Genomic DNA, 24408 nt, shown 5'->3' on the forward strand with positions numbered 1-24408 from the left:
GGGAGGAAGTAGAGAGGAGACATTGCTGGAACTGGCAGCAGAAGAGGTAATAAGATATTATTTTATATTTACACCCAGTAATCCCCGTCATGTCCGTCCTCTTCCTCCATAGTCACTGTGACGTCTTTTATCTCCAGCAGATGATGACACACACTTAGCTTATTGTATAATGTGTAAAGATATATCCTAAAAATAGAGCCATATATTCCCCTATATGGATGTATGATATCGGTATAAATAAAAACTTTTAGCTACCATAATAAAACCGCTATTAATAATGTTTAAGGGCAATGGACGTGCTACACACTACCACAAAATGTATAAAAGTAGATAGGACTGGTGTAGCACGTCCAATACTTTTGCCCCCCTCATCCTCACTCGCAGCATTTCTTGGCTGTTAATTTAAAAGCTGTGAGTTGCTGTGTATGGCCTTATTGACACAGTGCGCAACTTTCAAACTTGTGAATGAGGGACACTTGAGGGGGGGGGGGGGCGGCGGCACACTCAGCGCGCCACAGCAAAAATGGTTGTGGTCAAACTTTTCAGTGTGAGGGGCTTAAGGCTCTATTGAAAAGCTCATGGTATGCAAAACACACCCTAAATACTTCCAGCTGGTGCATAAAAAATGTGCACACACATAAAGAGGTGCAACAAAAAAGTGCAAACGGGAGACCCCATGAGAGCAGGCAAACTAAGCCAGAAGGCCATGTCCACCCACTCCCAAGACGTTCAGGGCTGGCCCGAGGACACGCACCCTACTAATCAAACATGACAAACGTGAACACCAAACAAAAATATACATAAAAGTGACAAACAAAGGGGAAACAAAAAATAAAGTGTGGGAGAAGAAAGATGAAGAGAGTGAAAAAGTGACCATTGTGCAGAACAATAGCCGGCCCTCCGGCCAGGAATCAAAAATTCCTCTGGTCTTGACCAAAAGGCCTGGCCCTAGAGGCAGGTGGTTAAAAAGTCTGATATAGTGACGTGACCAAGGTGCCAAAAAGCAAATGTGCCGGTAGAAACACAAGTGCAATTACGGCACCCCTAGACTGCCACTCCAGGGGCACATCATCATAGGCTTTTCAACAGAGCGCCCGGGCCAGCAGCACCCATCCCAGCCAGGAGGAAAGGAGCTCGGAAAGTTTAGGGAGAGCCCGTGCCCTGCTACTCCCACCACTCCCATCGCTCCCTCCTAATCACATTCGGGAAATACTAACCACTCCCCCCGACCGGAAGGGGAGCAGGTGTTCTCTACCGAACAGCTGTCCGGGACAGGTGCCACAAAATCCAGACCAAAAGGCCAAGATTTCCTTTGTTCTGAAGAGAAACCAGAGTATGAGGGGCTTAAGGGACATGGCTAAACAACACCCAAGCTTTGGGTATGTGCTGGGGGGTCACTTTGGAAGGTAGAGGACTTGTGCTAGAATGTGGGGTAGAGTTGGGGAGAGATATATATTTTGTCTTCCATCCCAATCCCCCCCAGCATAAATTATTTTACCCTTTCAGCACAACCCCCCCCCCTCCCCAATTCAAATGCACTCACCTCCCTCCAAATTTTGCCATACAGCACGAAAATCCTCAATCCCTCAGTTCCCCTTCTGTTCATCATAATTCCCAGGCCCTGCCACCTGCCCTGTCAGGACACACGTCAGAGCCGAGGAGGAACCTATGGGAAACGTCCCTCGGTGCTCTGACACTATTGCAGCTGTAAAGATGTAGCAGGCTGGGAACGATACTGGCAGCCGTAGTGTCGGCGATCATTGTGCTGGAGACCCAGGGACACCCCGACAGGAGACGTGGACAAATGCTGGGTGCTAGCGAACACTAACACTCATTTTTTTTTAAAAGCCTATGGCGTGTGAACACACCCAAAAAACTCCACCCGGTGCAGAAAAAATGTGCACACACATAAAGAGTGGTCACTAAAACGTGCAGACAGGTGCAACGTCAAGTGGTCCTCCTGTGTAGAAGGACCCAAACCCTGATCCCCGGGGCATTGGCTCCAGACGGGGATTGAGGTACTGTGGTCCGAGCAACCAAAGCCGACACGGACCCAACTTTCTTGAAGGGACTGCCGAAACAGAACCCTCCCAGTACTAGGTGGGGCTCCCCCGAAGGGATACCCCTATGAGAGCAGGTGAACTAAGCGATCACCAACACTCCTGCCCTGCCTAGTCCTAGCCCTGGTGATAGCACACACCGCAATACATTCTCTCTATTTCAGCCAACATCTCCTCGCCGGCTGCCTGTCACAGTAACTTACTGTGACAGGCAGCCGGTGGGGAGATGTCGGCTGCAATAGAGAAAATGCATTGTGGTGTGTAGTACTCCATACACTGTGCACAAGCTGCTGGGCAGATGCAACCAGTGCCCGCGCCTGACTGATAAGTCCCTAGAACAAAGTACTTGTTCCGCCACTTGGCTCCACTCCGGGACTCAGCCTTGATTCGCCAGGACTTACATCAAATCCTAGGACTGTGCCGGCGAATCTGGGACAGTTGGGAGGTATGTAGTGCGTACAATACAGTAAAACCATGTAGGGGATGCCATTTGGGGATGCACAGGTGTTCCTCTGTTTTTAGAAGGAGGGTTTACAAAGAATCTCTACTATCTATGAGTTATAATGATCAGCAAAGCTACCATATTATCTCTCTACAGAGAACTTGTGTGGATGACATGATCCCATCAATGAGGATGGAGGAGGACTGGAGTCCAATGACTGAGAGGATACTAAACCTCACCCTGGAGATCATCTACCTGCTGGCTGGAGAGGTGAGGAGGATTCTGGGAGGTCACATGACATCACTCTTATCTCTATTAATAAAACACAGACCTGACCGGAGAGGTGAGGAGGATTCTGGGAGGTCACATGACATCACTCTTATTTCTATTAATAAAACACAGACCTGACCGGAGAGGTGAGGAGGATTCTGGGAGGTCACATGACATCACTCTTATCTCTATTAATAAAACACAGACCTGACCGGAGAGGTGAGGAGGATTCTGGGAGAGTAAAATAACATTGGTGTTGCTCTTTACAAACAGAGATGCCCTCCAGTGGAGTCAAGTGACCATTTAACCATTAAAGTGCCTCCACCTCATTTAATGAAACCCAAGAGAAAAAGCGAGAAGAAGATTCTAGAAGTCACCAAGAAGATGATGGAGCTGCTGACAGGAGAGGTGAGGAGGATTCTGGGAATTCTGGGACATTATCCAGTAACAGACAAGGGATGTGTCTGGATGGTGACTGTATCATTGTGTGTGTCAGGTTCCTATAAGGTGTCAGGATGTCACTGTCTATTTCTCCATGGAGGAGTGGGAGTATTTAGAAGGACACAAGGATCTCTACAAGGACGTCATGATGGACAATCAGCCGCCCCTCACATCACCGGGTAAGAGGAGACTTTATTGTAAAGGAGAGAGCAGTACGGAGGCTCCACCTAGATCCCCCATCATCTGATAAACACATAGAAACAATGTATTCAGTCAGTGTGTGTGTTTCCTACAGATGGATCCAGTAATGGGAACCCACCAGAGAGATGTCCCCGTCCTCTGTATTCCCGGGATTCCACACAGGAAGGTCACACCATCCCCCACCATCATCAGGTAGGAGAAACTGAGAATATAGACCTTAAACAAAATTATTCTATGTAATCTCTTGTTCTCTTTCACAAATACATTCTGTCATCATTGGGATTTAGGCTGAAAAACTGGAAGACATTAAAGTTAAAGTAAAGGAGGAAAAAGAAGAGATGTTGGTTAGAGGAGATCAGCAGTCTATGGAGGAGGGAGGTCCTCTGTATTCCGAGGATTCCACCAATTATAAAGAGAATATTCAGGTAGATGGGACTGGACAAAAAAAAAAAATCAGTGTGAGGACGTTCTTTATTGTATTTTTTACTCCTATTTCTAAAAGTATCATCTTTTGGGTTTTAGAATGAAGAACGGAAAGACATCAAAGTTGAGCATAAAGAGGAAGTAGAAGAGAGGTTGGTGAGTGGAGATCAGCAGTCTATGGAGGAGGGGGAGATGATTATGGAAAGGAAACAGGAGGAATCTTCTCTACACATAGATACAAGTAAGTAGTTATTAAATATAGAAACCTTGTGTAACGAAGCGTCCCACACTCCGCTTGAGTGCTTTCGTCATATACCGCTTTCTCCCAGTCTGAATATTAATATCAGATATTCCAACCGCTGACAGCTACAAAAAAAGACAATACTTGTTTGATTGCTGAACATGGACTGTGTATTAGAACCAGAATACAAGTCTTATATACAGTTAAAGAGGAGGTTCCCCCCTCCTTCTGCTCATATTACTCTAACAATACACCTGTAACCAGAAACATAAATTAACATGAGCTAATTAACTAATCCCTTAAAGCAGCCGATGTGACTCAGTGCCCTCCTGGGCATTGTTATGATAAATAAAAAGAGGAGATACTGTACACCATATGAAAGGTCCATCTCCATTCCTCAATATAACTTCATGTTCCCAACAAATGAGGAGGAGATACTGTACACCATATGAAAGGTCCATCTCCATTCCTCAATATAACGTCATGTTCCCAACAAATGAGGAGGACATACTGTACACCATATGAAAGGTCCATCTCCATTCCTCAATATAACGTCATGTTCCCAACAAATGAGGAGGACATACTGTACACCATATGAAAGGTCCATCTCCATTCCTCAATATAATGTCATTGTAACAAAACGTCCCACACTCTGCTTGAGTGCTTTCGTCATATACCGCTCCTTCCCAGTCTGAATATAGATATCAGGTATTCCAAACCGCTGACGGCTACAAACAAGACAATACTCGTTTGATTGCTGAACATGGAGTGTTTATTAGAACCAGAAAACAAGTCTTATATACAGTAGAAGAGGAGGTTTCCCCCTCCTGCTCATATTACTCTAACAATACACCTGTAACCAGAAACATAATTAACATGAGCTAATTAACTAATCCCTCAAAGCAGCCGATGTGACTCCCTAACTACAATATACATTATCATACATATCAACACAGAACTCCTTCATACAATTGCAGGGTCAATTCGTGTAACGCAGGGCTTGACAAATTTTCTTGGAATCTAGGAGCCAGCTAAAAAAGTTAGGAGCCAGGAACGCGCCCCGTCCCGACGAGCTTGCGTGCAGAAGCAAAAGCATATGTGAGTAGCACCCGCATATGAAAGCGGTGTTCAAACCACACATGTGAGGTGTCGCCGCGATTGGTAGAGCAAGAGCAATAATTCTAGCCCTAGACCTTCTCTGTAACTCAAAATATGCTCAATCAGACCTTTTCTGTCAGGAATTCAGTCCGTGTGTACGGGGCTTTATCGGTGAGGTTTGGGTGTGTCGTATCCTTTATCTGATTTGTATTCATAGTTTGGTGTAATGGTTGCACCCGATTCCATGCCGGATCTCTGAGAGACTTGTTAGTGCTGGATCAACATACTGTATATGACTCCTGATTGTAAGACTAGTATAATATTTTGAATCTTTATTTAAAAATGGTTTTCTTACAGATGGACGCTTAGTTCTGAGAACCTCGGAGGGAGATCCAATGTTATCTCCAAATTTCAAGGCAGAAGATGATGACATCACGCAATGTTCTCCAGGAGAAGATTCCATTATTCCAACCGCACATCACAGACCTTCCCATCTGGAGGGATCAATGGGTTTTTCTAATCCTGAGAAACCTTCTGATCAATCCCATACTATGACATCAGATGTCCATCTATCCCACACTATGACATCAGATGACCATCTATCACATACTATGACCTCAGCTGACCATCTATCCCATACTATGACCTCAGCTGACCATCTATCCCACACTATGACTTCAGATGTCCATCTAAGATCAATGGATCCTTCTAATCCTGAGGAACCTTCTGATAAATCCCACACTATGACATCACATTGTGATCTAAGATCTCACAATGCGGTTAGATCAACACATCCAGCCAATCCCATTGAGTCTTCTTTATATGATGGAAGTAAGACCATAGAGCCTCCATTGTCATCTTTAGTTTGTTATGAATCTTACAGTAAAAACAGAGAACTGCCGAAACAGCAGAGAGGTCCCTCAGCTGGGCGTCTTTTTTCATGCTCAGAGTGCGGGAAATGCTTCACCACAAAACAAAACCTTCTCATACACCAGAGAATTCACACGGGCGAGCGTCCTTTTTCATGTTCCGAGTGCGGGAAATGTTTCAGTAGGAAAGGAGAACTTCTCAGACACCAGAAAATTCACACGGGGGAGCGCCCTTTTTTATGTTCCGAGTGCGGGAAATGTTTCACTAAGAAAGAACACCTTCTCATACACCAGAGGAGCCACACGGGCGAGCGTCCTTTTTCGTGTCCGGAGTGCGGTAAATGTTTCATTCAGCAACAGCACCTTCATACGCACCAGAAAAGTCATGTGGGCGAGCGTCCTTTTTCATGTTCCGAGTGCGGGAAGTGCTTCACTAAGAAAGAACACCTTCTCGTACACCAGAGGATTCACACAGGCGAACGTCCTTTTTCATGTTCGGAGTGCGGGAAAAGTTTCATTCAGAAGCATTACCTTCTTGCACACGAGAGGAGTCACACGGGGGAGCGTCCTTTTTCCTGTTCAGTGTGCGGGAAACGTTTCGTTCAGCAGCAGCACCTTCTTAGGCATCAGAGAATTCACACGGGCGAACGTCCCTTTTCGTGTTCGGAGTGCGGGAAATGTTTCATTTTCAATTCCGACCTTCTTAAACACCAGAGGAGACACACGGGTGAGCGGCCTTTCTCCTGTACTGAATGCGGGAAATGTTTCAACGAGAGGGGGAACCTTCTCAAACACCAAAGAGTCCACACGGGCGAACGCCCTTTCTCGTGTTCAGAGTGCGGGAAATGCTTTTCACTCCAAGGAAATCTAATCAGACATCAGGTAACTCACAGCAACTGAAGCTGCAGGGCCGTCTTTAATGTTGATTGGACCCCCGGGACAAGCACGCCTCTAAACAAGAAGTGCTGAATTGGCCCCACTCCCACATAGACGGCACCATAGAACTAACCAGCGGTAATACATGGCCAGATATGGCAACACATGGGGGAACAAATTGGGCAATGATGACTATACAAAGACAGCCATACCAATACACGGGCAATAAACACCCAATGGTGGCAATACCTAGGCAAGAACATGAAGGAACAATCACTGGAGCTCGGTCTACTATCTTTGTATTCTTCTAGATGAAGAAGTGATCTCCGCGAGGGTACATCAACCCCCGGTCAGCAATCAGGACTCCACCAATGAAGCTCTTGGCTGTTGAACGTCATCACTCTTCATTTTCTTTCCTGCAGAAGGTGGTCCAGCCAATTTATAATTATCAATACGTTGTATAGATTTTGAAACCGATTATACAAGATGTGATTTTGATCCATTTTTTTTATTGTACGTCAATCAGATATTCCGGTTTTGTAAAATAAACTCTACGATATTCTGCCCTGCGTCCATTTCTTGAAGTTGTAGCACCCTCCTAGTTAGGTTGCTCGGTAAATCTCGTTTTTGGCTCCTTCTGTAATCAAGGGGCAGAGATTGTTTGGATTGGTCTGTTCTGGGTTTCTCAGGCTGGGAGTTTGATTGGTTCTCCCTGCCTCTAGAAGAAGCTTCTAGAGCAGGGGTCTCCAGACTTTCTAACCAAAGGGCCAATTGACTGTTCTTCAAACTCTAAGGCCGCGTACACACGGTCGGTCCAAACCGATGTAAACGGCCTTAAGTCCAGTTTCATCGGTCAAATCCGACCGTGTGTACGGCCCATCGGTCCGTTGTCCTTCCGTCCAAAATTTTAAAACATGCTTTAAAATCGAACCGATGGAGAGAGAGAGAGAGACTTGTAAAGCGCAACACATGCGAACTGAATCGCCTCTGGGCGCTGTATCCATTTCATGGGTAAGGAACCCCTTGACCTCAGAAGAGATGGGTTTTAATCTTTCTCCTGAAGGCCAAGTGGTCCTACTCCAGTCGGATGGTGGTTGGTAGTGCATTCCACAGGCGAGGTCCCTGGACTGCAAATCTTCGATCTCCTTTGGACTTGTATCTGGCCTTGGGTATCTGGAGGAGGTTTTGATTGGTGGATCGCGATTGGGGTTATGGGCTTTTATTTTTTCGCATAGATATTGGGGGGCGTTGCCTTGAATACACTTATGTATTAGGCAGAGTGCCTTGAAAGTGATTCTGTCTTTTACTGGCAACCAATGAAGGGATCTCAGTGAAGGTGAGATTGATTCCCATGTTTTTTTCCCAGTCACTAGTCGAGCGGCCGTATTTTTACGACTTGCAGACGAGTGATTTGGTATTTGGGGAGTCCTAGATAGAGGGCATTTGCGTAGTCGAGTCTGGAATTGATGATTGTTCCCACCACGACTGCAATGTCCTCTTTCGGGATAAAGGGCGTGAGTCTGCGTAGTAGGCGCAGCAGATGGTGGGATCCGCTGACTACTGACCCTATTTGTGCGTCCATTGTCATGTAGGTATCAAAAATGACTCCGAGACTTTTGACTTTGGTGCTAGGGGTGATAGTTTTACCCAGAATGCGTGGGGGAGTCCATGTTGACGCGGGGTGATTTTTCCGGTTAGCGTGAAACAGGAGACCGCTGCCCGATCGGTCCAAACCGATGGTTAGTACAGAAAGCATCGGTTCAAAACCCGTGCATGCTCAGAATCAAGTCGACGCATGCTTGGAAGCATTGAACTTCGTTTTATTCAGCACGTCGTGTGTTTGACGTCACCGCGTTCTGACCCGATCGGTTTTTGGAACGAGGGTGTGTACGCACATCAGACCATCAGGCCACTTCAGCGGTGAACCGATGGAAATGGCCCGTCTGACCATTCTCATCGGTTTGGAACGACCGTGTGTAGGCGGCCTAAGGGGGATGAACAGTGGCCAGTGGGAGTAAAAAACGTACTGGTATTAGTGGGAATATGTGGTATAGATGTTCTAACCTTGGTGTTACGGGGAGGAATGGTGCCCCATCATTGGTGTTGGTAGAAGGAATATCGCTCCATCGTTGGTGTTAGTGGGAGAAATAGTGATCAGTGATTGGTGTCAGTGGGAGGAATCGAGCCCCATCATTGGTGTCAGTGGGAAATATAGTGTTCCATCGTTGGTGTTAGGGAGAAGAATAGTGCCCCAATGTTAGTGTAATTGGATGGAATAGTGCTCCATTATTGGTATTGGTGGCAGGAATAGTGACCCATCATTGGTGTCAGTGGGAGTAATAGTTGCCTGTCATTGGTGTCAGTGGGAGTAATAGTTGCCTGTCAGTGGGAGGAATAGTGTCCCATTATTGGTGTCAGTGGGAGAAATATTCCCCCATCATTGGTGTCAGTGGGAGGAATAGTGTCCCGTCATTGGTGTTAGGGGGAAGAATAGTGCCCCATAATTGGTATCAATGTGAGGAATAGTTGCCTATCATTGATGTCCGTGGGAGGAATAGTGCCCCGTCATTGGTGTCAGTGGGAGAAATAGTTGCCTATCATTGGTGTCACTGGGAGGAATAGTGCCCCATTGTTAGTGAAATTGGATGGACTAGTGCTCCATCATTGGTATTGGTGGCAGGAATAGTGACCCATTATTGGTGTCAGTGGGAGTAATAGTTGCCTATCATTGGTGTCAGTGGGAGTAATAGTTGCCTATCATTGGTGTCAGTGGGAGTAATAGTGTCCCATCATTGGTGTCAGTGGGAGTAATAGTGCCCCATTCTTGGTATCAGTGGGAGGAATAGTGTCCCAATATTGGTGTCAGTGGGAGGAATATTTCCCCATCATTGGTGTCAGTGGGAGGAATAGTTGCCTATCATTGGTGTCAGTGGGAGGAATAGTTGCCTATCATTGGTGTTAGGGGGAAGAATAGTGCCCCATCATTGGTATCAATGTGAGGAATAGTGTCCCATCATTGGTGTCAGTGGGAGGAATGGTGCCCCACCATTGGTGTTAGTAGGAGGAATAGTGTCCCTTTATTGGTTTCAGTGGCAGGAATTATGCCCCTTTGTTGCTGTCATTGGAGTTATATTGCCAAGGGCCAGATAAAGGCAAACAAGGGCCACATCCTGCCCTGGGCCACAGTTTGGAGACCTCTGTTCTAGGGCTTAGGTAGGGGGAATTCAAATAACCAGCCTAAATAATGACCAGGGCCTAGCCAATCCCTGGAGAGGTGTACCCAGATGGTGGCTGGGGAGCTGATAAATAGTTTTGAGCCCTGCAGAGACGGTCTTTCCTCAGGAAGGAGAACTCCAAGCCTCAGTGGGGCTGTTGCCTATGCCGCAGTCTAAGGACTGTGTTGCTGTCCTGCCAGGTCTCAGAAGCTTCAGTGTTGGGACCTAGAAGTAGCCTGGATTTAATTTCAAGGTTTCTACAAAGGGAGCTGGCCTGGAGAAGGATCAACTTCCTCACTGAGTGATGTCCTGGTGGAAGTTTGAGGTTGACAGCTGTCCTGGGACTTGTGAGGTCCATAAAGACATGGATGGGCAAGTGTGGGGTGGAGGAACTTGACTGGCTTGCACAGAGTCCTGACCTCAACCCGATAGAACACATTTTTGGGATGAATTAGAGCGGAGACTGCAAGCCAGGCCTTCTCATCCAACATCAGTGCCTGACCTCACAAATACACTTCTAGAAGAATGGTCAAACCTTCCCATAGACACCCTCCTAAACCTTGTGGACGGCCTTCCAAGAAGAGTTGAAGTTGTTATAGCTGCAAAGGGCGGAGCCAACTCAATATTGAACCCTACGGACTAAGACTGGGATGTCATTAAAGTTCATGTGTGTGTAAAGGCAGGCGTCCCAATACTTTTGGTAGCATAGTGTAACTACCTCCAGTTCCTAGATAATGAAACTCAAAGTAAAGACCACCTTTCTAACACTTGTATTAAGGCTTTGTGAATTAAGCCTATGATGTTGTATTTCAATTGTGCATTTTTTCATTCTATAGTTTCTCATTTATAAATAGTACAACTCTATCAATTTGTTGTTTTTCGTTTTTATTTCTTATTGTCTGGATTAAATGTGAGGTATAATCTGTGGGCTGGATTCAGATACAATGGTGTATCTATCCGCCCGGCGTAACGTATCTCAGGTACGTTACGCCGCCGTAATTTAGGGCACAAGTTCTGTATTCAGAAACAACTTGCGCCCTTAGTTACGGCGGCGTAACGTATCTGTGTCGGCGTAAGCCCGCCTAATTCAAATGTGGATGATGTGGGCGTGTTTTATGTATATTAACTGTGACCCCGCGTATTTGACGTTTTTTACGAATGGCGCATGCGCCGTTCGTGAAAAAATCCCAGTGCGCATGCTCGAAATTCCACCGCAAATCGTCATTGCTTTAGACGTGAACGGAAATTACGTCCAGCCCTATTCGCGAACGACTTACGCAAACGACGTAAAATTTTCAAAACTCCACGCGGGAACGACGGCCATACTTAACATAGGATATGCCTCATATAGCAGGGGTAACTATACGCCGAAAAAAGCCTAACGCAAACGACATAAAAAAAAAATGCGCGGGCCAGAATCGGCGTATATACCTAATTAGCATATTCCTCGCGTAAATATACGGAAGCGCCACCTAGCGGCCAGCGTAAATATGCAGCCTAAGATACGACGGTGAATCAGGCGCATAGATACGACCCCTCAACTCAGAGATACGCCGTCGTATCTCCTTACTGAATCTGGCCCTCTGTGTGTAATTATCGATGTAACAACCTGATAGAAGAATGGACCAGGAGGCCGAGGGCAAAAAAGAAGGAACAGAATGTAGACTGTAGTATTTATATTCAACACAAGGTGGTGATCTCCTAGTATTATCAGTGGAACGCAACAACAGGAAGTCATGTTAGGTGAAGACAGGAAGTGATGTCAGGTACAGACAGGAAGTGATGTAAGAGTATAAAGACAGGAAGTTCCAGGTGAAAGGTGAGTCGTGAGGAATAAAAGAGAACACATTACTGGGCCTGGCAGCAGAGGTAATAAAATATTATTTTCGATTTACATCCAGACCCCCTCCTCCCCATTATGTTACGTCCTCTTCCTCCATGACATTTACACCCAGTAACCCCCCGTCATGTCCGTCTTCTTTCTCCATAGTCACTGTGACGTCTTTTACCTTCAGTAGATGATAATACAGTTGGAGTATTTAGAAAGAACTCTACAAGGACGTCATGATGGAGAATCAGCCGCCCCTCACATCACCGGGTAAGAGGAGACTTTATTGTAAAGGAGAGAGCAGTACGGAGGGTCCACCTAGATCCCCCATCATCTGACAAACACATAGAAACAATGTATTCAGTCAGTGTGTGTGTTTCCTACAGATGGATCCAGTAATGGGAACCCACCAGAGAGATGTCCTCGTCCTTTGTATTCCCAGCTAACAGTGGGGCCCAAACTGTAGGGTGGTGCACATTATTGTAAAGGAGAGAGCAGTACGAAGGGTCCACCTAGATCCCCCATCATCTGATAAACACATAGAAACAATGTATTCAGTCAGTGTGTGTGTTTCCTACAGATGGATCCAGTAATGAGAACCCACCAGAGAGATGTCCCCGTCCTCTGTATTCCCGGGACTCCACACAGGAAGATCACACCATCCCTCACCATCATCAGGTAGGTGGGACGGATTTTGTAAACCAAAATAAGTATTCCAAGCTCTGACAGGACGTTCTTTTATGTAATCTCTTTTTTTCCTTTTAACAAGTACAGTGGAACCTCGGATTGCGAGTAACGTGGTTAACGAGCATTTCGCAAAACGAGCACTGTATTTTAAAAAAATCGTGACTTGGTTTGCGAGTGTTGTCTCGTGAAACTAGCACGATTCAGGCCAAAGCGGTGTGCAGTAGCGCTTTTGTGAGGTGGGGGTGCCGGAGCCAAGCAGAGCCGATCGGCGCCATTTGGAAAGGCCTTTGGCCTTTTCGGCCGTTTCCAAGGCTCTCCGGCGCCCCCCCTGCCTCTGGCTGCATGCGGTATTGCATCCCATTGAAGTAAATGCGGAAAAAAAATTATTTTCGTTTCCATTGACTTCAATGGGGAAACTCGCTTTGATATGCGAGTACTTTGGATTACGAGCATTCTCCTGGAACGGATTATGCTCGTAATCCGAGGTTCCACTGTATAATGTACTCTGTCATCTTCGGGGTTTAGGCCGAAGAAGTGGAAGACCTCAAAGTTGAGGTTAAAGAGGAAGAAGAAGAGATGTTGGTGAGTGGAGATCAACAGTCTATGGAGGAGGGTTGTCCTCTGTATTCCCGTGATTCCACACAGGAAGATCACACCTATCCAGAAAACGATCAGGTAGATGGGACTGGACTCGAAAATAATTCTCTAAGTAGACATTCTTCTATGTCATTTCTTGTTCCTTTTTCTAAATGCGTTCCATCATCTTTGGGTTTAGGCTGAAGAATGGAAAGACATCAAAATTGAGATTAAAGAGGAAGATGAAGAGACGTTGGTGAGTGGAGATCAGCAGTCTATGGAGGAGGGGGAGGAGGTGATTAAACAAGAGGAACCTTCTCTACATTCGGACACAAGTAAGTAACAAATACAGACCGAAATAATTCATATTTTTATTGTATTCCCATTGGTAGATGGTTTTATGAGTTGAAAATAGACCTATATCAGGTGTTTCGCTCCAAAGAGAAAAAAGAAGCACGGTCCTAAACTTACACCAGATCCCAAGGATCCCCAGGGTTCTGTGCTGGGACCAATAAGGTCCGTTGGCATGGACCATAGGGTGAGTAGATGGACCAAAGGGTGAGTAGATGGACCAAAGGGTGAGTACATGGACCATAGGGTGAGTACATGGACCATAGGGTGAGTACATGGACCATAGGGTGAGTACATGGACCATAGGGTGAGTACATGGACCATAGGGTGAGTAGATGGACCATAGGGTGAGTTCATGGACTGAAAACTGGCTACAGGGGCGAGTTCAGAGGGTGGTAATAAATGGGGAGTACTTGGAATGGTCAGGGGTGGGTAGTGGAGTCCCCCAGGGTTCTGGGCTGGGATCAATCCTATTTTATTTGTTCATAAACGGCATGGAGGATGGGGTAAATGGCTCAATCTCTATATTTGTGGACGATACTAAGCTAAGCAAAGCAATAACTTCTCCGCAGGATGTGGAAACCTTGCAAGAAGATCTGAACAAATTAATGGGGCGGGGCAACTACATGGCAAATGAGGTTCAATGTGGAAAAATTTTAAATAATGCATTTGGGTGGCAAAAATATGAATACAATCTATACACTGGGGGGAGAACCTCTGGGGGAATCTAGGATGGAAAAGGTCCTGGAGGCTCAGCAATGCCAAGCTGCTGCTAACAAAGAAAACTGAATATTGGCATTAAAAAGGGGATCAACTCCAGAGATAAAACGATAATTCTCCCGCTCTACAAGACTCTGGTCCGGCCGCACCTGGAGTATGCCGTCCAGTTCTGGGAACCAGTCCTCAGGAAGGATGTACTGGAAATGGAGCGAGTCCAAAGAAGGGCAACAAAGCTAATAAAGGGTCTGGAGGATATCAGTTATGAGGAAAGGTTGTGAGCTCTGAACTTATTCTCTCTGGAGAAGAGACGCCTGAGAGGGGATATGATTTCAATTTACAAATACCGTACTGGTGACCCTACAATAGGGAGAAAACTTTTTCAGGGAAGGGAGTTTAATAAGACACATGGCCACTCATTAAAATGAGAAGAAAAGAGGTTTAACCTTAAAATACGTAGAGGGTTCTTTACTGTAAGGATGTGAAATTCCCTTCCACAGGCGGTGGTCTCAGCTGGGAGCATCGATTGTTTCAAAAAACTATTAGATAAGCACCTGAGCGACCGCAACATACAGGGATATACAATGTAATACTGACCTATAATCACACACATAGGTTGGACTTGATGGACTTTTTTCAACCTCGCCTACTATGTAGCGTTTGGCCCAATTTCTTTCAAAGAGGAAACTCTTGATAACAGATAAAGTTAATTTTAAAAAGCAACATTTCATATATTTTTTTTTTTCCCTACAATTATTTGTATTTTGTGTTTAGAAACACATCCAGTCCTCTCCAATCTCACAGTTCCAATGCCATCAACGCCCCAACACTGTTACCCAGTGTGGTTTGCAGGGGTCAATAAATGGTGGACCGCTGTCCGGACCTGGACAAGGTCATAGTCCTGTCTGGACCTCATTTGTATCATTTAGCAGTTGGGTGTCCTCTCCCGTCTGGCTGCCCTTGTCCTCCTTGCAGTAGGACAGGGGGCGAGATATGGGGCAGATCTGCACAGAGAGTGGGAGTCACCCGCTTGTTAATATAATAAGTTGGGCACCTCCCGCCCTCCGTCCAGACCTGCCCACGTCTCCCGCTCCCTGCCCTGCTTTTAAATACTTTTTCCTACAAATATAATTTTTCTTGTTTTCAGAAACACATCCAGTCATCTCAAATCTCACAGTTCCAATGCCATCAATGCCCCAAAATCCCCTGTTACCCAGTGTGGTTTCCATGGATCGCTTAATGGTGGACCGCGACCAAGTGACAGTCCTGTCTGGACCTCGGTTGTATCATTTAGCAGTTGGGTGTCCTCTCCCGCCCGGCTGCCATTGTCCTTCTCGCAGTAGGACAGGGGGCGAGAGGTGAGGCAGATCTGCACAGAAAGTGGGAGTCACCCGCTTGTTAGTATAATAAGTTGGGCAATGCCCCCCCTCCGTCCAGACCTGCCCCATCTCCCGCTCTCTGCTGCAAGGAGGACAACAGGACGGGAGATCCGGTAGAGGACATCCAGGTTGATGAGCACCTCTGCTGTGTTAAGGTAGGACTGTGCAGGGGAATTTCCGATTTGGAAGGGGGGGCTGTGTGTGATAAAAGAGGGATTAACTGCAAGGAGGATTGTGATGGGGGGGGCTGAGATTGCAGAAGGGGAGCTGTAATGTAAAGCGGGACTGTGATATAAGGGAGGAAAGAGGGGGCTGTGACTGCAGGGGGAATTGTGATGGGGGGAGGCTGTGATTTAAGGGGGTTCATGATTGCAAGGGGGCTGAAATGTAAAAGGGGGGCTGTGATGTGAAGGGGACGAAAATGTAAAGAGGGGGGGGGGGGCGGCTGTGATGTAACGGGTAACTGAGGACACTGGGACTTCTGTTAAAGGGAGGACTGTGATGTAAAGGGGGGTTGGACTGTGATGTGAAGGGGTGGGACTGTTATATGAAGGGGGGGTGGGGTGGGACTGTAATGTAAGGGCTCATTCACACCAGAACGAGGTTACGTGCGCATTTCTTCCTCCGCATTCAAAACGCACGTTGTGTATAATCTGCTGCGGGTGTCAATATATTCCTAACGAGGCCCCACATGCAGATCACAAATGCAGCGTGTTTGCCTGCACCGGATTTCATGGTACCGCAGGAACGTTCGATTTGGGGATGTGCATTCCAGTCTGATTTCAGTCTGTTTAAATGAATGGGATAAAAATCACACCATGCTGATTCAGGTGTGAACCGGCCCTCTGGGGGGGCTGTGGACACTGATGTAACGGGGGGAGCTATGATGTGAAGGGGGGCTGAGGACACTGATGTAATGGGGGGGAGCTATGATGTGAGGGAGGGCTGAGGACACTTATGTAATGGGGGGAGCTATGATGTAAAGGGGGGCTGAGGACACTGATGTAATGGGGGGGAGCTATGATGTAAAGGGGGGCTGAGGACACTTATGTAATGGGGGGAGCTATGATGTAAAGGGGGGCTGAGGACACTGATGTAATGGGGGGAGCTATGATGTAAAGGGGGGCTGAGGACACTGATGTAACGGGGGGAGCTAGGATGTGAAGGGGGGCTGAGGACACTGATGTAATGGGGGGAGCTATGATGTAAAGGGGGGCTGAGGACACTGATGTAAGGGGGGGAGTTATGATGAAAAGGGGGGCTGAGGACACTGATGTAAGGGGGGGGCTTTTTTTTATTTTTATTCTTATTAAATTTGTGTTTTCTTACAGATGGACGCTTTGTTCTGAAAACCTCGGAGGGAGATCGGAATTTACCTCAAGATTTCAAGGCAGATGATATCACACAATGTTCTCCAGTAGAAGATCCCATTATTCCAACCGCACATCACAGACCTTCCCATCTGGAGGGATCAATGGATCCTTCTAATCCTGAGGAACCTTCTGATAAATCCCACACTATGACCTCAGATGACCATCTATCCCACACTATGACCTCAGATGTCCACCTGAGATCTCACAGTGCCGATCATCCACCCAATCCCGAGGAGTCTTCGTTGGGTGATGGAGGCCACACAGGAGAGAGTTCATCCTTGGATTGCAAAAAATCTCACCCTAAAAAGGGAGCACAGTGGACAAATCCCTCCGATGAACGTCCTTTTTCATGTTCTGAGTGCGGGAGAAGTTTTTTAAGGATAGGTCACCTTCATTCGCACGAGAAAATCCACACGGGCGAGCGTCCTTTTCCCTGTTCAGAGTGCGGGAAAAGTTTTATTAGGATACAGCACCTTCGTACGCACCAGAAAATTCACACGGGCGAGCGTCCTTTTCCATGTTCGGAGTGCGGGAAAAGTTTTGCTGACAGAATAGCGCTTCGTATACACCAGAGAAGTCACACGGGCGAGCGTCCTTTTTCGTGTACAGAGTGCGGGAAATGTTTCACTGAGAAAGGAAAGCTTCTCAGACACCACAGAATTCACACGGGCGAGCGTCCTTATTCCTGTTTAGAGTGTGGGAAATGTTTCACTCAGAAATCCCACCTTGTTTCGCATCTGAAATCCCACACGGGCGAGCGTCCTTTCTCATGTAAAGAGTGCGGGAAAAGTTTTGCTTTGCATAAAGTCCTTGTTGGACACCGCAGAGTTCATACCGGTGAGCGCCCCCATTCATGTTCAGACTGCGGGAAATGTTTCGCTCAGAAAGGAAAGCTCGATGAACACCAGAGGATTCACACGGGTGAGCGTCCTTTTCCTTGTTCAGAGTGCGGGAAAAGTTTTCTTAGTAAACAGTACCTACAAACACACCAGAGAAGTCACACGGGTGAGCGTCCTTTTCCATGTTCAGAGTGCGGGAAAAGTTTTACTGACAAAATGGGGCTTCGTATACACCAGAGAACTCACACGGGTGAGCGTCCTTTTCCGTGTACAGTGTGCGGGAAACGTTTTATTGAGAAAAAAAAACTTCTCAGACACTGCAGAATTCACTCAGGCGAGCGTCCTTATTCATGTTCAGAGTGCGGGAAACGTTTTACTCAGAAACACCACCTTGTTTCGCATCTGAAATCCCACAGGGGCGAGCGTCCTTTCTCATGTGCAGAGTGCGGGAAATGTTTTGCCAGGAAAGGATCCCTTCTTAATCACCAGAGAGTTCACACAGGTGAGCGCCCTTTCTCATGTTCAGTGTGCGGGAAGAGCTTTGCAAACCGAAAGAATCTAGTTGGACATCAGAAAATTCACACCAAATGATGCTCTTGGCCAGGGGTCTCCAAACTAAGCATGGGGCCAGTTTCCTGTCCTTCAGGCTTTGGGGGGGGCAGCGGATTTTGACCAGTGAGAGTAGAAAATGCTCCCACCAGGCCACACCCCCAATGTGTTTCACTCCGCCTCCTCAGAGCTTAGTCATGGGGATCAAAGGGGTCAGTTTCCCGTCCTTCAGGCTTTGGGAACTGTGACCAGTGAGAGTAGAAAATGCTACAACCATGCCACGCCCCCAACCTGTTTCACTCCGCCTCCTCAGAGCTTAGTCATGGGGATCCAAGGGGCCAGTTTTCTGTCCTTTAGGCTTTGGGAACTGTGACCAGTGAGAGTAAAAAATGCTCCAACCAGGCCACACCCCCAACCTGTTTCATTTCGCCTTTTCAGAGCTTAGTCCTGTAGATCCAAGGGGCCAGTTTCCTGTCCTTCAGGCTTTGGGAACTGTGACCAGTGAGAGTAAAAAATGCTCCAACCAGGCCACACCCCCAACATGTTTCACTCCGCCTCCTCAGAGCTTAGTCATGGGGATCCAAGGGGCCAGTTTCCTGTCCTTCAGGCTTTGGGGGGGCCATATTATGACAAGTGAAAGTAAAAAAATGCTCCAACCAGGCCACACCCCCAACGTGTTTCACTTAGCCTCCTCAGAGCTTACTCATGGGGATCCAAGGGGCCAGTTTGCTGTCCTTCAGGCTTTGGGAACTGTGACCAGTGAGAGTAGAAAATGCTCCAACCAGGCCACACCCCCAACGTGTTTCACTCCACCTCCTCAGAGCTTAGCCATGGGGATCCAAGGGGCCAGTTTCCTGTCCTTCAGGCTTTGGGAACTGTGACCAGTGAGAGTAGAAAATGCTCCAACCAGGCCACACCCCCCAACGTGTTTCACTCCATCTCCTCAGAGCTTAGTCATGGGGATCTAAGGGGCCAGTTTCCTGTTCAGGCTTTGGGGGGGCCGGATTGTGACCAGTGAGAATAGAAAATGCTCCAACCAGGCCACACCCCCAACGTGTTTCACTCCACCTCCTCAGAGCTTAGTCATGTGAGGATCTAGTAGGCAAGCAAAGGACCACCGTTTGGTGACCACTACTCTTGACAGCTGTATGGTGGCATTTAACAGGAGAAAAAAAAATTGGGTTGAGTCTCTTACTGGCTTCTTGGAGATCTCGGTGATAAGCTTCTAGTGCTGAAATTCCTGTTCCCGCCCACGTTGGGGTGTCCCCGTGTCTATTCTTCCATTCTGTCAATCTGTACAATGTCTAGTAGAAAGAAGGGCCAGATAAAGGAAAGCAAAGGGCCACCTCCGCCCCCTGGGCCGCAGTTTGGAGACCACTGCTCTTGACAGCTGTATGGTGGAATTTAACAGGAGAAGACGTTCAATACATAGAACAACTGTGATATGGATAAAAAAATGGAGCTGAGTCTCTTACTGGCTTCTTGGAGACCTCGGTGATGAGCTCCAAGTGCTGAAATTCCTGTTCCCGCCCACATTGGGGTGTCTCTGTGTCTATTACTCCATTCTGTACCATGTCTAGTGAAAATAAGGTCTAGTAGGAAGAGGAGGTGAGGCTTGGCAGCGGAGCGGGATGGCCGCCTGAAGCCTCAGTTGCGCTCGGCCAGGAGACTCCGAACAACGGTTCAGAACCCTCGCCCATCTTATCTTACTCCTGCTGGGAGATTACAGCGCCGAGAACCATGGAGGACCTCAAGAAAAGCAAAGCTCCGGAACCCTGCAGGCCCAGGCCTTCAGAATGTGGCATCGGACATGCTTTTTAAAGCACTCTGAAGGCCAACCAAAGTCCCTGTTGCTAAATAAAATGGTTTCCTTACAGTCCTGTTCACAAGTTGTGTTTTGTTTTGATTCAAGATTTGTTAAATTGTATAATTATCAAATATTCCAGTTTTTGTAAAATAAACAAGAAAGTTCTACACTCTTCGATATTCTTTTCTGAGTCCATTTCTTTCTTAGAAGTAGGGGTGCAACGGATCAAAAAACTCACGGATCGGATCGATCCTCGGATCAGGAGTCACGGATCGGATCATTTTCGGATCGGCAAAAAAAAAAGGGTCCGTTTTCATTGGTCCAAAAAAAATATATATATTAATAAATAAATATATATATATATATATATATATATATATATATATATATATATATATATATATATATATATATATATATATTTTTTTTTGCTGTAAAAACATCAAGATTGTACTTTTAACAAGTCCCAAACAGCCTCACCTGCTTCCTCTTTAATCCACCCCTGAATTGTGCTTCCCCCCCCCCCCTCCTCTCACACCAGTGCTTCACTGCTAACATTCCCTCTCCAAGTCTGCTTGCCAGAGCCCAGTGCACAACGTGACACGCCTCCCCGGGGAGGCGTGTCACGCTGGGCTCTGGCAAGCAGACTGGGTGGAGCAAGATGGCCGCCGCTCCGGAGCTAGGCCGAAGCCGGGGACTTTCCTAGGCCTAGGCTCCGGAGCGCTCCGCGGATCGCGGGGTGTGCCTATCCGAACGGGGTGGCCCGTTCGGATCACGGATCGGTGACGATCCGTTGCACCCCTACTTAGAAGTCAAGTCATAGCACCCTACTAGTTAGGTTGCTTTGTAAATCTCGTTTTTGGCTCCTGTAATCAACGGAGCAGAGATTGTTTGATTTGGTCTGTTCAGGATTTCCCAGGCTGGGAGTTTGATTGGTTCCCCCTGCCGCCTAGAAGAAATTTCTAAAGCAGGGATCGCTAAACTTTCTATCCAAAGGGCCAGTTTACTGTTCTTCAAACTTTAGGGGGGCCAGGCTGTGGCCAGTGGGAGCAGGAAATGCCCCCATTGGTGGAGCCCCCTTTACATCAGGCGTCTTCCCCATTGGAGCCCCCCTTACATCAGGTGTCGCCCCCCCCCCCCCATTGTAGCCCCCTTAACCACTTCAATACCAGGCTTTTATACCCACCTCAATACCGGGCCTATTCTGGCACTTCTCTCCTACATGTACAAATCATCATTCTTTTGCTAGAAAATTACTCAGAAACCCCAAACATTATACAATTTTTTTAGCAGAAACCCTAGGGAATAAAATGACGGTCCTTGCAACTTTTTATCTTGCACGGTATTTGCGCAATCATTTTTCAAACGCCTTTTTAAAAAAAAAAAAAAATGGTTTTGGGAATTAAAAAAATAACAGTAAAGTTAGCCCAAATTTTTTTGTAAAATATGAAAGATTATGTTACGCCGAGTAAATAGATACCTAACATGTCACGCTTTTAAAATTGCGCACACTCATGGAATGGCGCCAAACTTTGTTACTTAAAAATCTCCATAGGCGATGGTTTGAAAACATTTACAGGTTACCAGTTTAGAGTTACAGAGGCGGTCTAGTGCTAGAATTGTCGCACACACTCTAACGCACGCGGCAATACCTCACATATGTGGTTTGAACTGCGTTTACATACATGGGTCGGGACTTACGCGTGCGTTCGCTTCTGAGCACGAGCTTCACGGGGACATATATATATTTTTTATTTTACTTATTTTTTACGTTTTAATTGTTTTGATCACTTTTATCCCTATTACAAGGAGTGTAAACATCCCTTGTAATATGAATTGTTAGTGACAGGTCCTCTTTGTGGAGAGATGCGGGGGGACAATAAGACCTCACATCTCTCCTCCAGGCTGAAAAGCATGAGATCGTGAAAAAAAAATTCACCGATCTCATGCTTACTAGCCGGCTTTGTTTACTTACCCGGGCGTGACGTCATCACATCGCGCCCCGGCCTCCGACAGTCATCTCCATGCTTCACATCCGGTGCTGGATGATTCTTTCTCCAGGCCCCTGATGGCACGGGAGAGCCCGGAGAAGCACCAGATGGTGGCGGGAGGGGACATCAAGTGGCGGAACCGCAGCTGGCCACTAATGATATCTGAATGATGCCTCTAGCTGCAGGCATCATTCAGATATCCCCTCACAAAGCCCAGGACGTCATATGACGTCCACCCGGGATGGGAGATCCCCTCTGTGGACGTCATATGACTATGGGCCGGTACTGAAGTGGTAAATCAGGCATCCCCCCATTGGAGCCCCCCTTACATCAGTCCTCCCATTGGAGCCCCCTTGCATCGGGTATAGCGGTGTCTCTGACGCCATTACGATTTCCCCGTTCCCGAGGGGGGAACAAAATGGAGGCGGCCACGTGGCTACAATGGAAATTAAGCTGCGGCGCCGCCCACACTGTCATTTTCAATAACAGGTCACAGACGGACCGGCCGCGGGGCGGGGGGTGGGCGGGCGGTGCAGCTGCTTAATTTCTATTGTAGCCACCCGTGTTCTTCTGGTCTTCTTAACAATGGCGGCCAGCTGAGACATTGTCTCCGCCAGCCACAGACCTCTAGCGGCGACGGTGAAAAATCACGAAAGACCTAGGTTGATCACGTGTTCCGGATTGCCCGGGACAGTCCCGCATTTTGCAGGTGTGTCCCGGGCACCTTCATTCCAGGACAATACAGTTTCCCTGAATGAAACTGACACAGCCACCCCCCGTGCCAATCTGATGCCCACAAAAAGGGCCGCCTTATCACAGCTTTACTCACTGACAGTACTTGTCCTAGCCAGGAATGCCTAGAGGAGCACAGTCCCCGCCCCCTGCTTGTGATTGGAGCAATCATAAATCCCACCTCTTGTGTCCAATCACTGAGCTGTGATTCGTTACAGCACAAGCTGATTTTTGGGAAGGGAGGGTGTCCCTGAATGGTAGTTTGGGAATGTGGTCACCCTAGAAAGACCGGATTTCCCGTGACATTTCACAGGACACAATAAAATCTGGAAAATTGTCTAAATCCCAGGAATGTCCCAGGAAATTCAGGACAGTTGGCAAGTATGCTCCTAGTTAGGTTGCTCTGTAAATTTCGTTTTTGATTGTTTGATTTGGTCTGCTCAGGATTTCAAAGGCTGAGAGTTTGATTGGTTCCCCCTGCCTCTAGAAGAAGCTTCTAGAGCAAGGGTCTCCAAACTTTCTAACCAAAAGGCCAATTTACTGTTCTTTAAACTTTGAGGGGGTCGAACAGTGGCCAGCGTGAGTAGAAAATGTCCTGGTATTAGTGGATGTGGGATAGATGTGTTGTGTTACGTGGAGGAATTGTGCCCCATCCTTGGTGTTGGTGGAAGGAATTGTGCCCCATCTTTGGTGTCGGTGGGAGAAATAGTGTCCCATTCTTGTTGTACGTGGGAGGAATAGTGCCCCATCATTTGATTTTTTATTGTCTGGATTTGACGTGAGGTGTAATCTGTGTGTGGAATTATCGAAGTAACCTGTTGGAAGAACGGACCACGAGGCTGAGGGCAGAAATGAAGGAACAGAACGTAGACTGTAGTATTTATGTTTGACACAAGGTGGTGATCTTAGGTATTGTCGGTGGAACGCAAAAACAGGAAGTGATGTCAGGTACTGACAGGAAGTGATGTAAGAGTATAAACAGGAAGTTCCAGGTGAAAGGTGAGTCAGGAGGAAGAAGAGAGGAGACATTGCTGAAGCTAGTAGCACAGGTAATTAAATATTATTTTCTATTTACATCCAGACCAGGGTTTCCACCTGTCTGTATCTTAAATCATGTGCCTGGGTTTTGTACGGCTTGAAACCCTGGCTCATTGCTAAGCCCAGATTAGTATACTTGCCACTGTGGAGACAGCAGCAGTGTCCTTGCCTGCGTTGTGTTGGGAATCCGAGGCTACAGGGGAGTATGCTGCCCAATCATAGCCGACACTCCTGTACATACCGCCCACTGTCATACCCTACACACTTCTCTCCTGCATAATGCCCACTGTCATGCCCTCCTCTTCTGTACATACTGCCCACTGTCATACCCTCCACACTCCTCTCCTGTACATACTGCTCACTGTCATACCCTCCGCCCTCCTCTTCTGTACATACTGCCCACTG

General features: G+C 47.0%; 3 protein-coding genes and 1 long non-coding RNA gene across 5 annotated transcripts in view; 3 read left to right on the forward strand and 1 right to left on the reverse strand.

The window, feature by feature from the left end:
- LOC120910202 (gastrula zinc finger protein XlCGF26.1-like) overlaps nucleotides 1–24408 on the reverse strand; it is a 1148070-nt gene that overhangs the window by 528337 nt on the left and 595325 nt on the right. The gene's annotated exons all lie outside the window — the stretch shown is intronic.
- LOC120909806 (oocyte zinc finger protein XlCOF7.1-like) overlaps nucleotides 1–24408 on the forward strand; it is a 39331-nt gene that overhangs the window by 7423 nt on the left and 7500 nt on the right. Inside the window, exons 5-6 of the mRNA XM_040321536.1 lie at nucleotides 5733–5767; nucleotides 17204–18474. Coding sequence (XP_040177470.1) covers nucleotides 5733–5767; nucleotides 17204–18474 — 1306 coding nt within the window. The remainder of the gene's footprint in view (nucleotides 1–5732; nucleotides 5768–17203; nucleotides 18475–24408) is intronic.
- LOC120910148 (gastrula zinc finger protein XlCGF17.1-like) lies at nucleotides 5776–7485 on the forward strand. The gene has a single exon (XM_040322027.1). It carries the CDS (start codon nucleotides 5788–5790, stop codon nucleotides 6943–6945), a length of 1158 nt encoding a protein of 385 aa, XP_040177961.1. The 5' UTR covers nucleotides 5776–5787; the 3' UTR covers nucleotides 6946–7485.
- On the forward strand, nucleotides 11746–12576 carry LOC120910232. Of its 2 annotated transcripts, none has more exons than XR_005741435.1 (3): nucleotides 11746–12005; nucleotides 12127–12234; nucleotides 12545–12576. It is a non-coding gene; the product is annotated as an uncharacterized LOC120910232 (long non-coding RNA). The 2 variants fall into 2 exon arrangements; XR_005741434.1 differs by lacking the exon at nucleotides 12545–12576 and adding an exon at nucleotides 12351–12511 and having other exon boundaries at nucleotides 11749–12005.

Source organism: Rana temporaria, chromosome 8 (genome assembly GCF_905171775.1).
Source record: "Rana temporaria chromosome 8, aRanTem1.1, whole genome shotgun sequence".
NCBI classification, from domain to species: domain Eukaryota; kingdom Metazoa; phylum Chordata; class Amphibia; order Anura; family Ranidae; genus Rana; species Rana temporaria.

What these genes read in the sequence shown, in the direction of transcription:
- LOC120910148 (XM_040322027.1), top strand. Translation starts at nt 5,788, where the DNA reads ATGACCTCAGCTGACCATCTATCCCATACTATGACCTCAGCTGACCAT.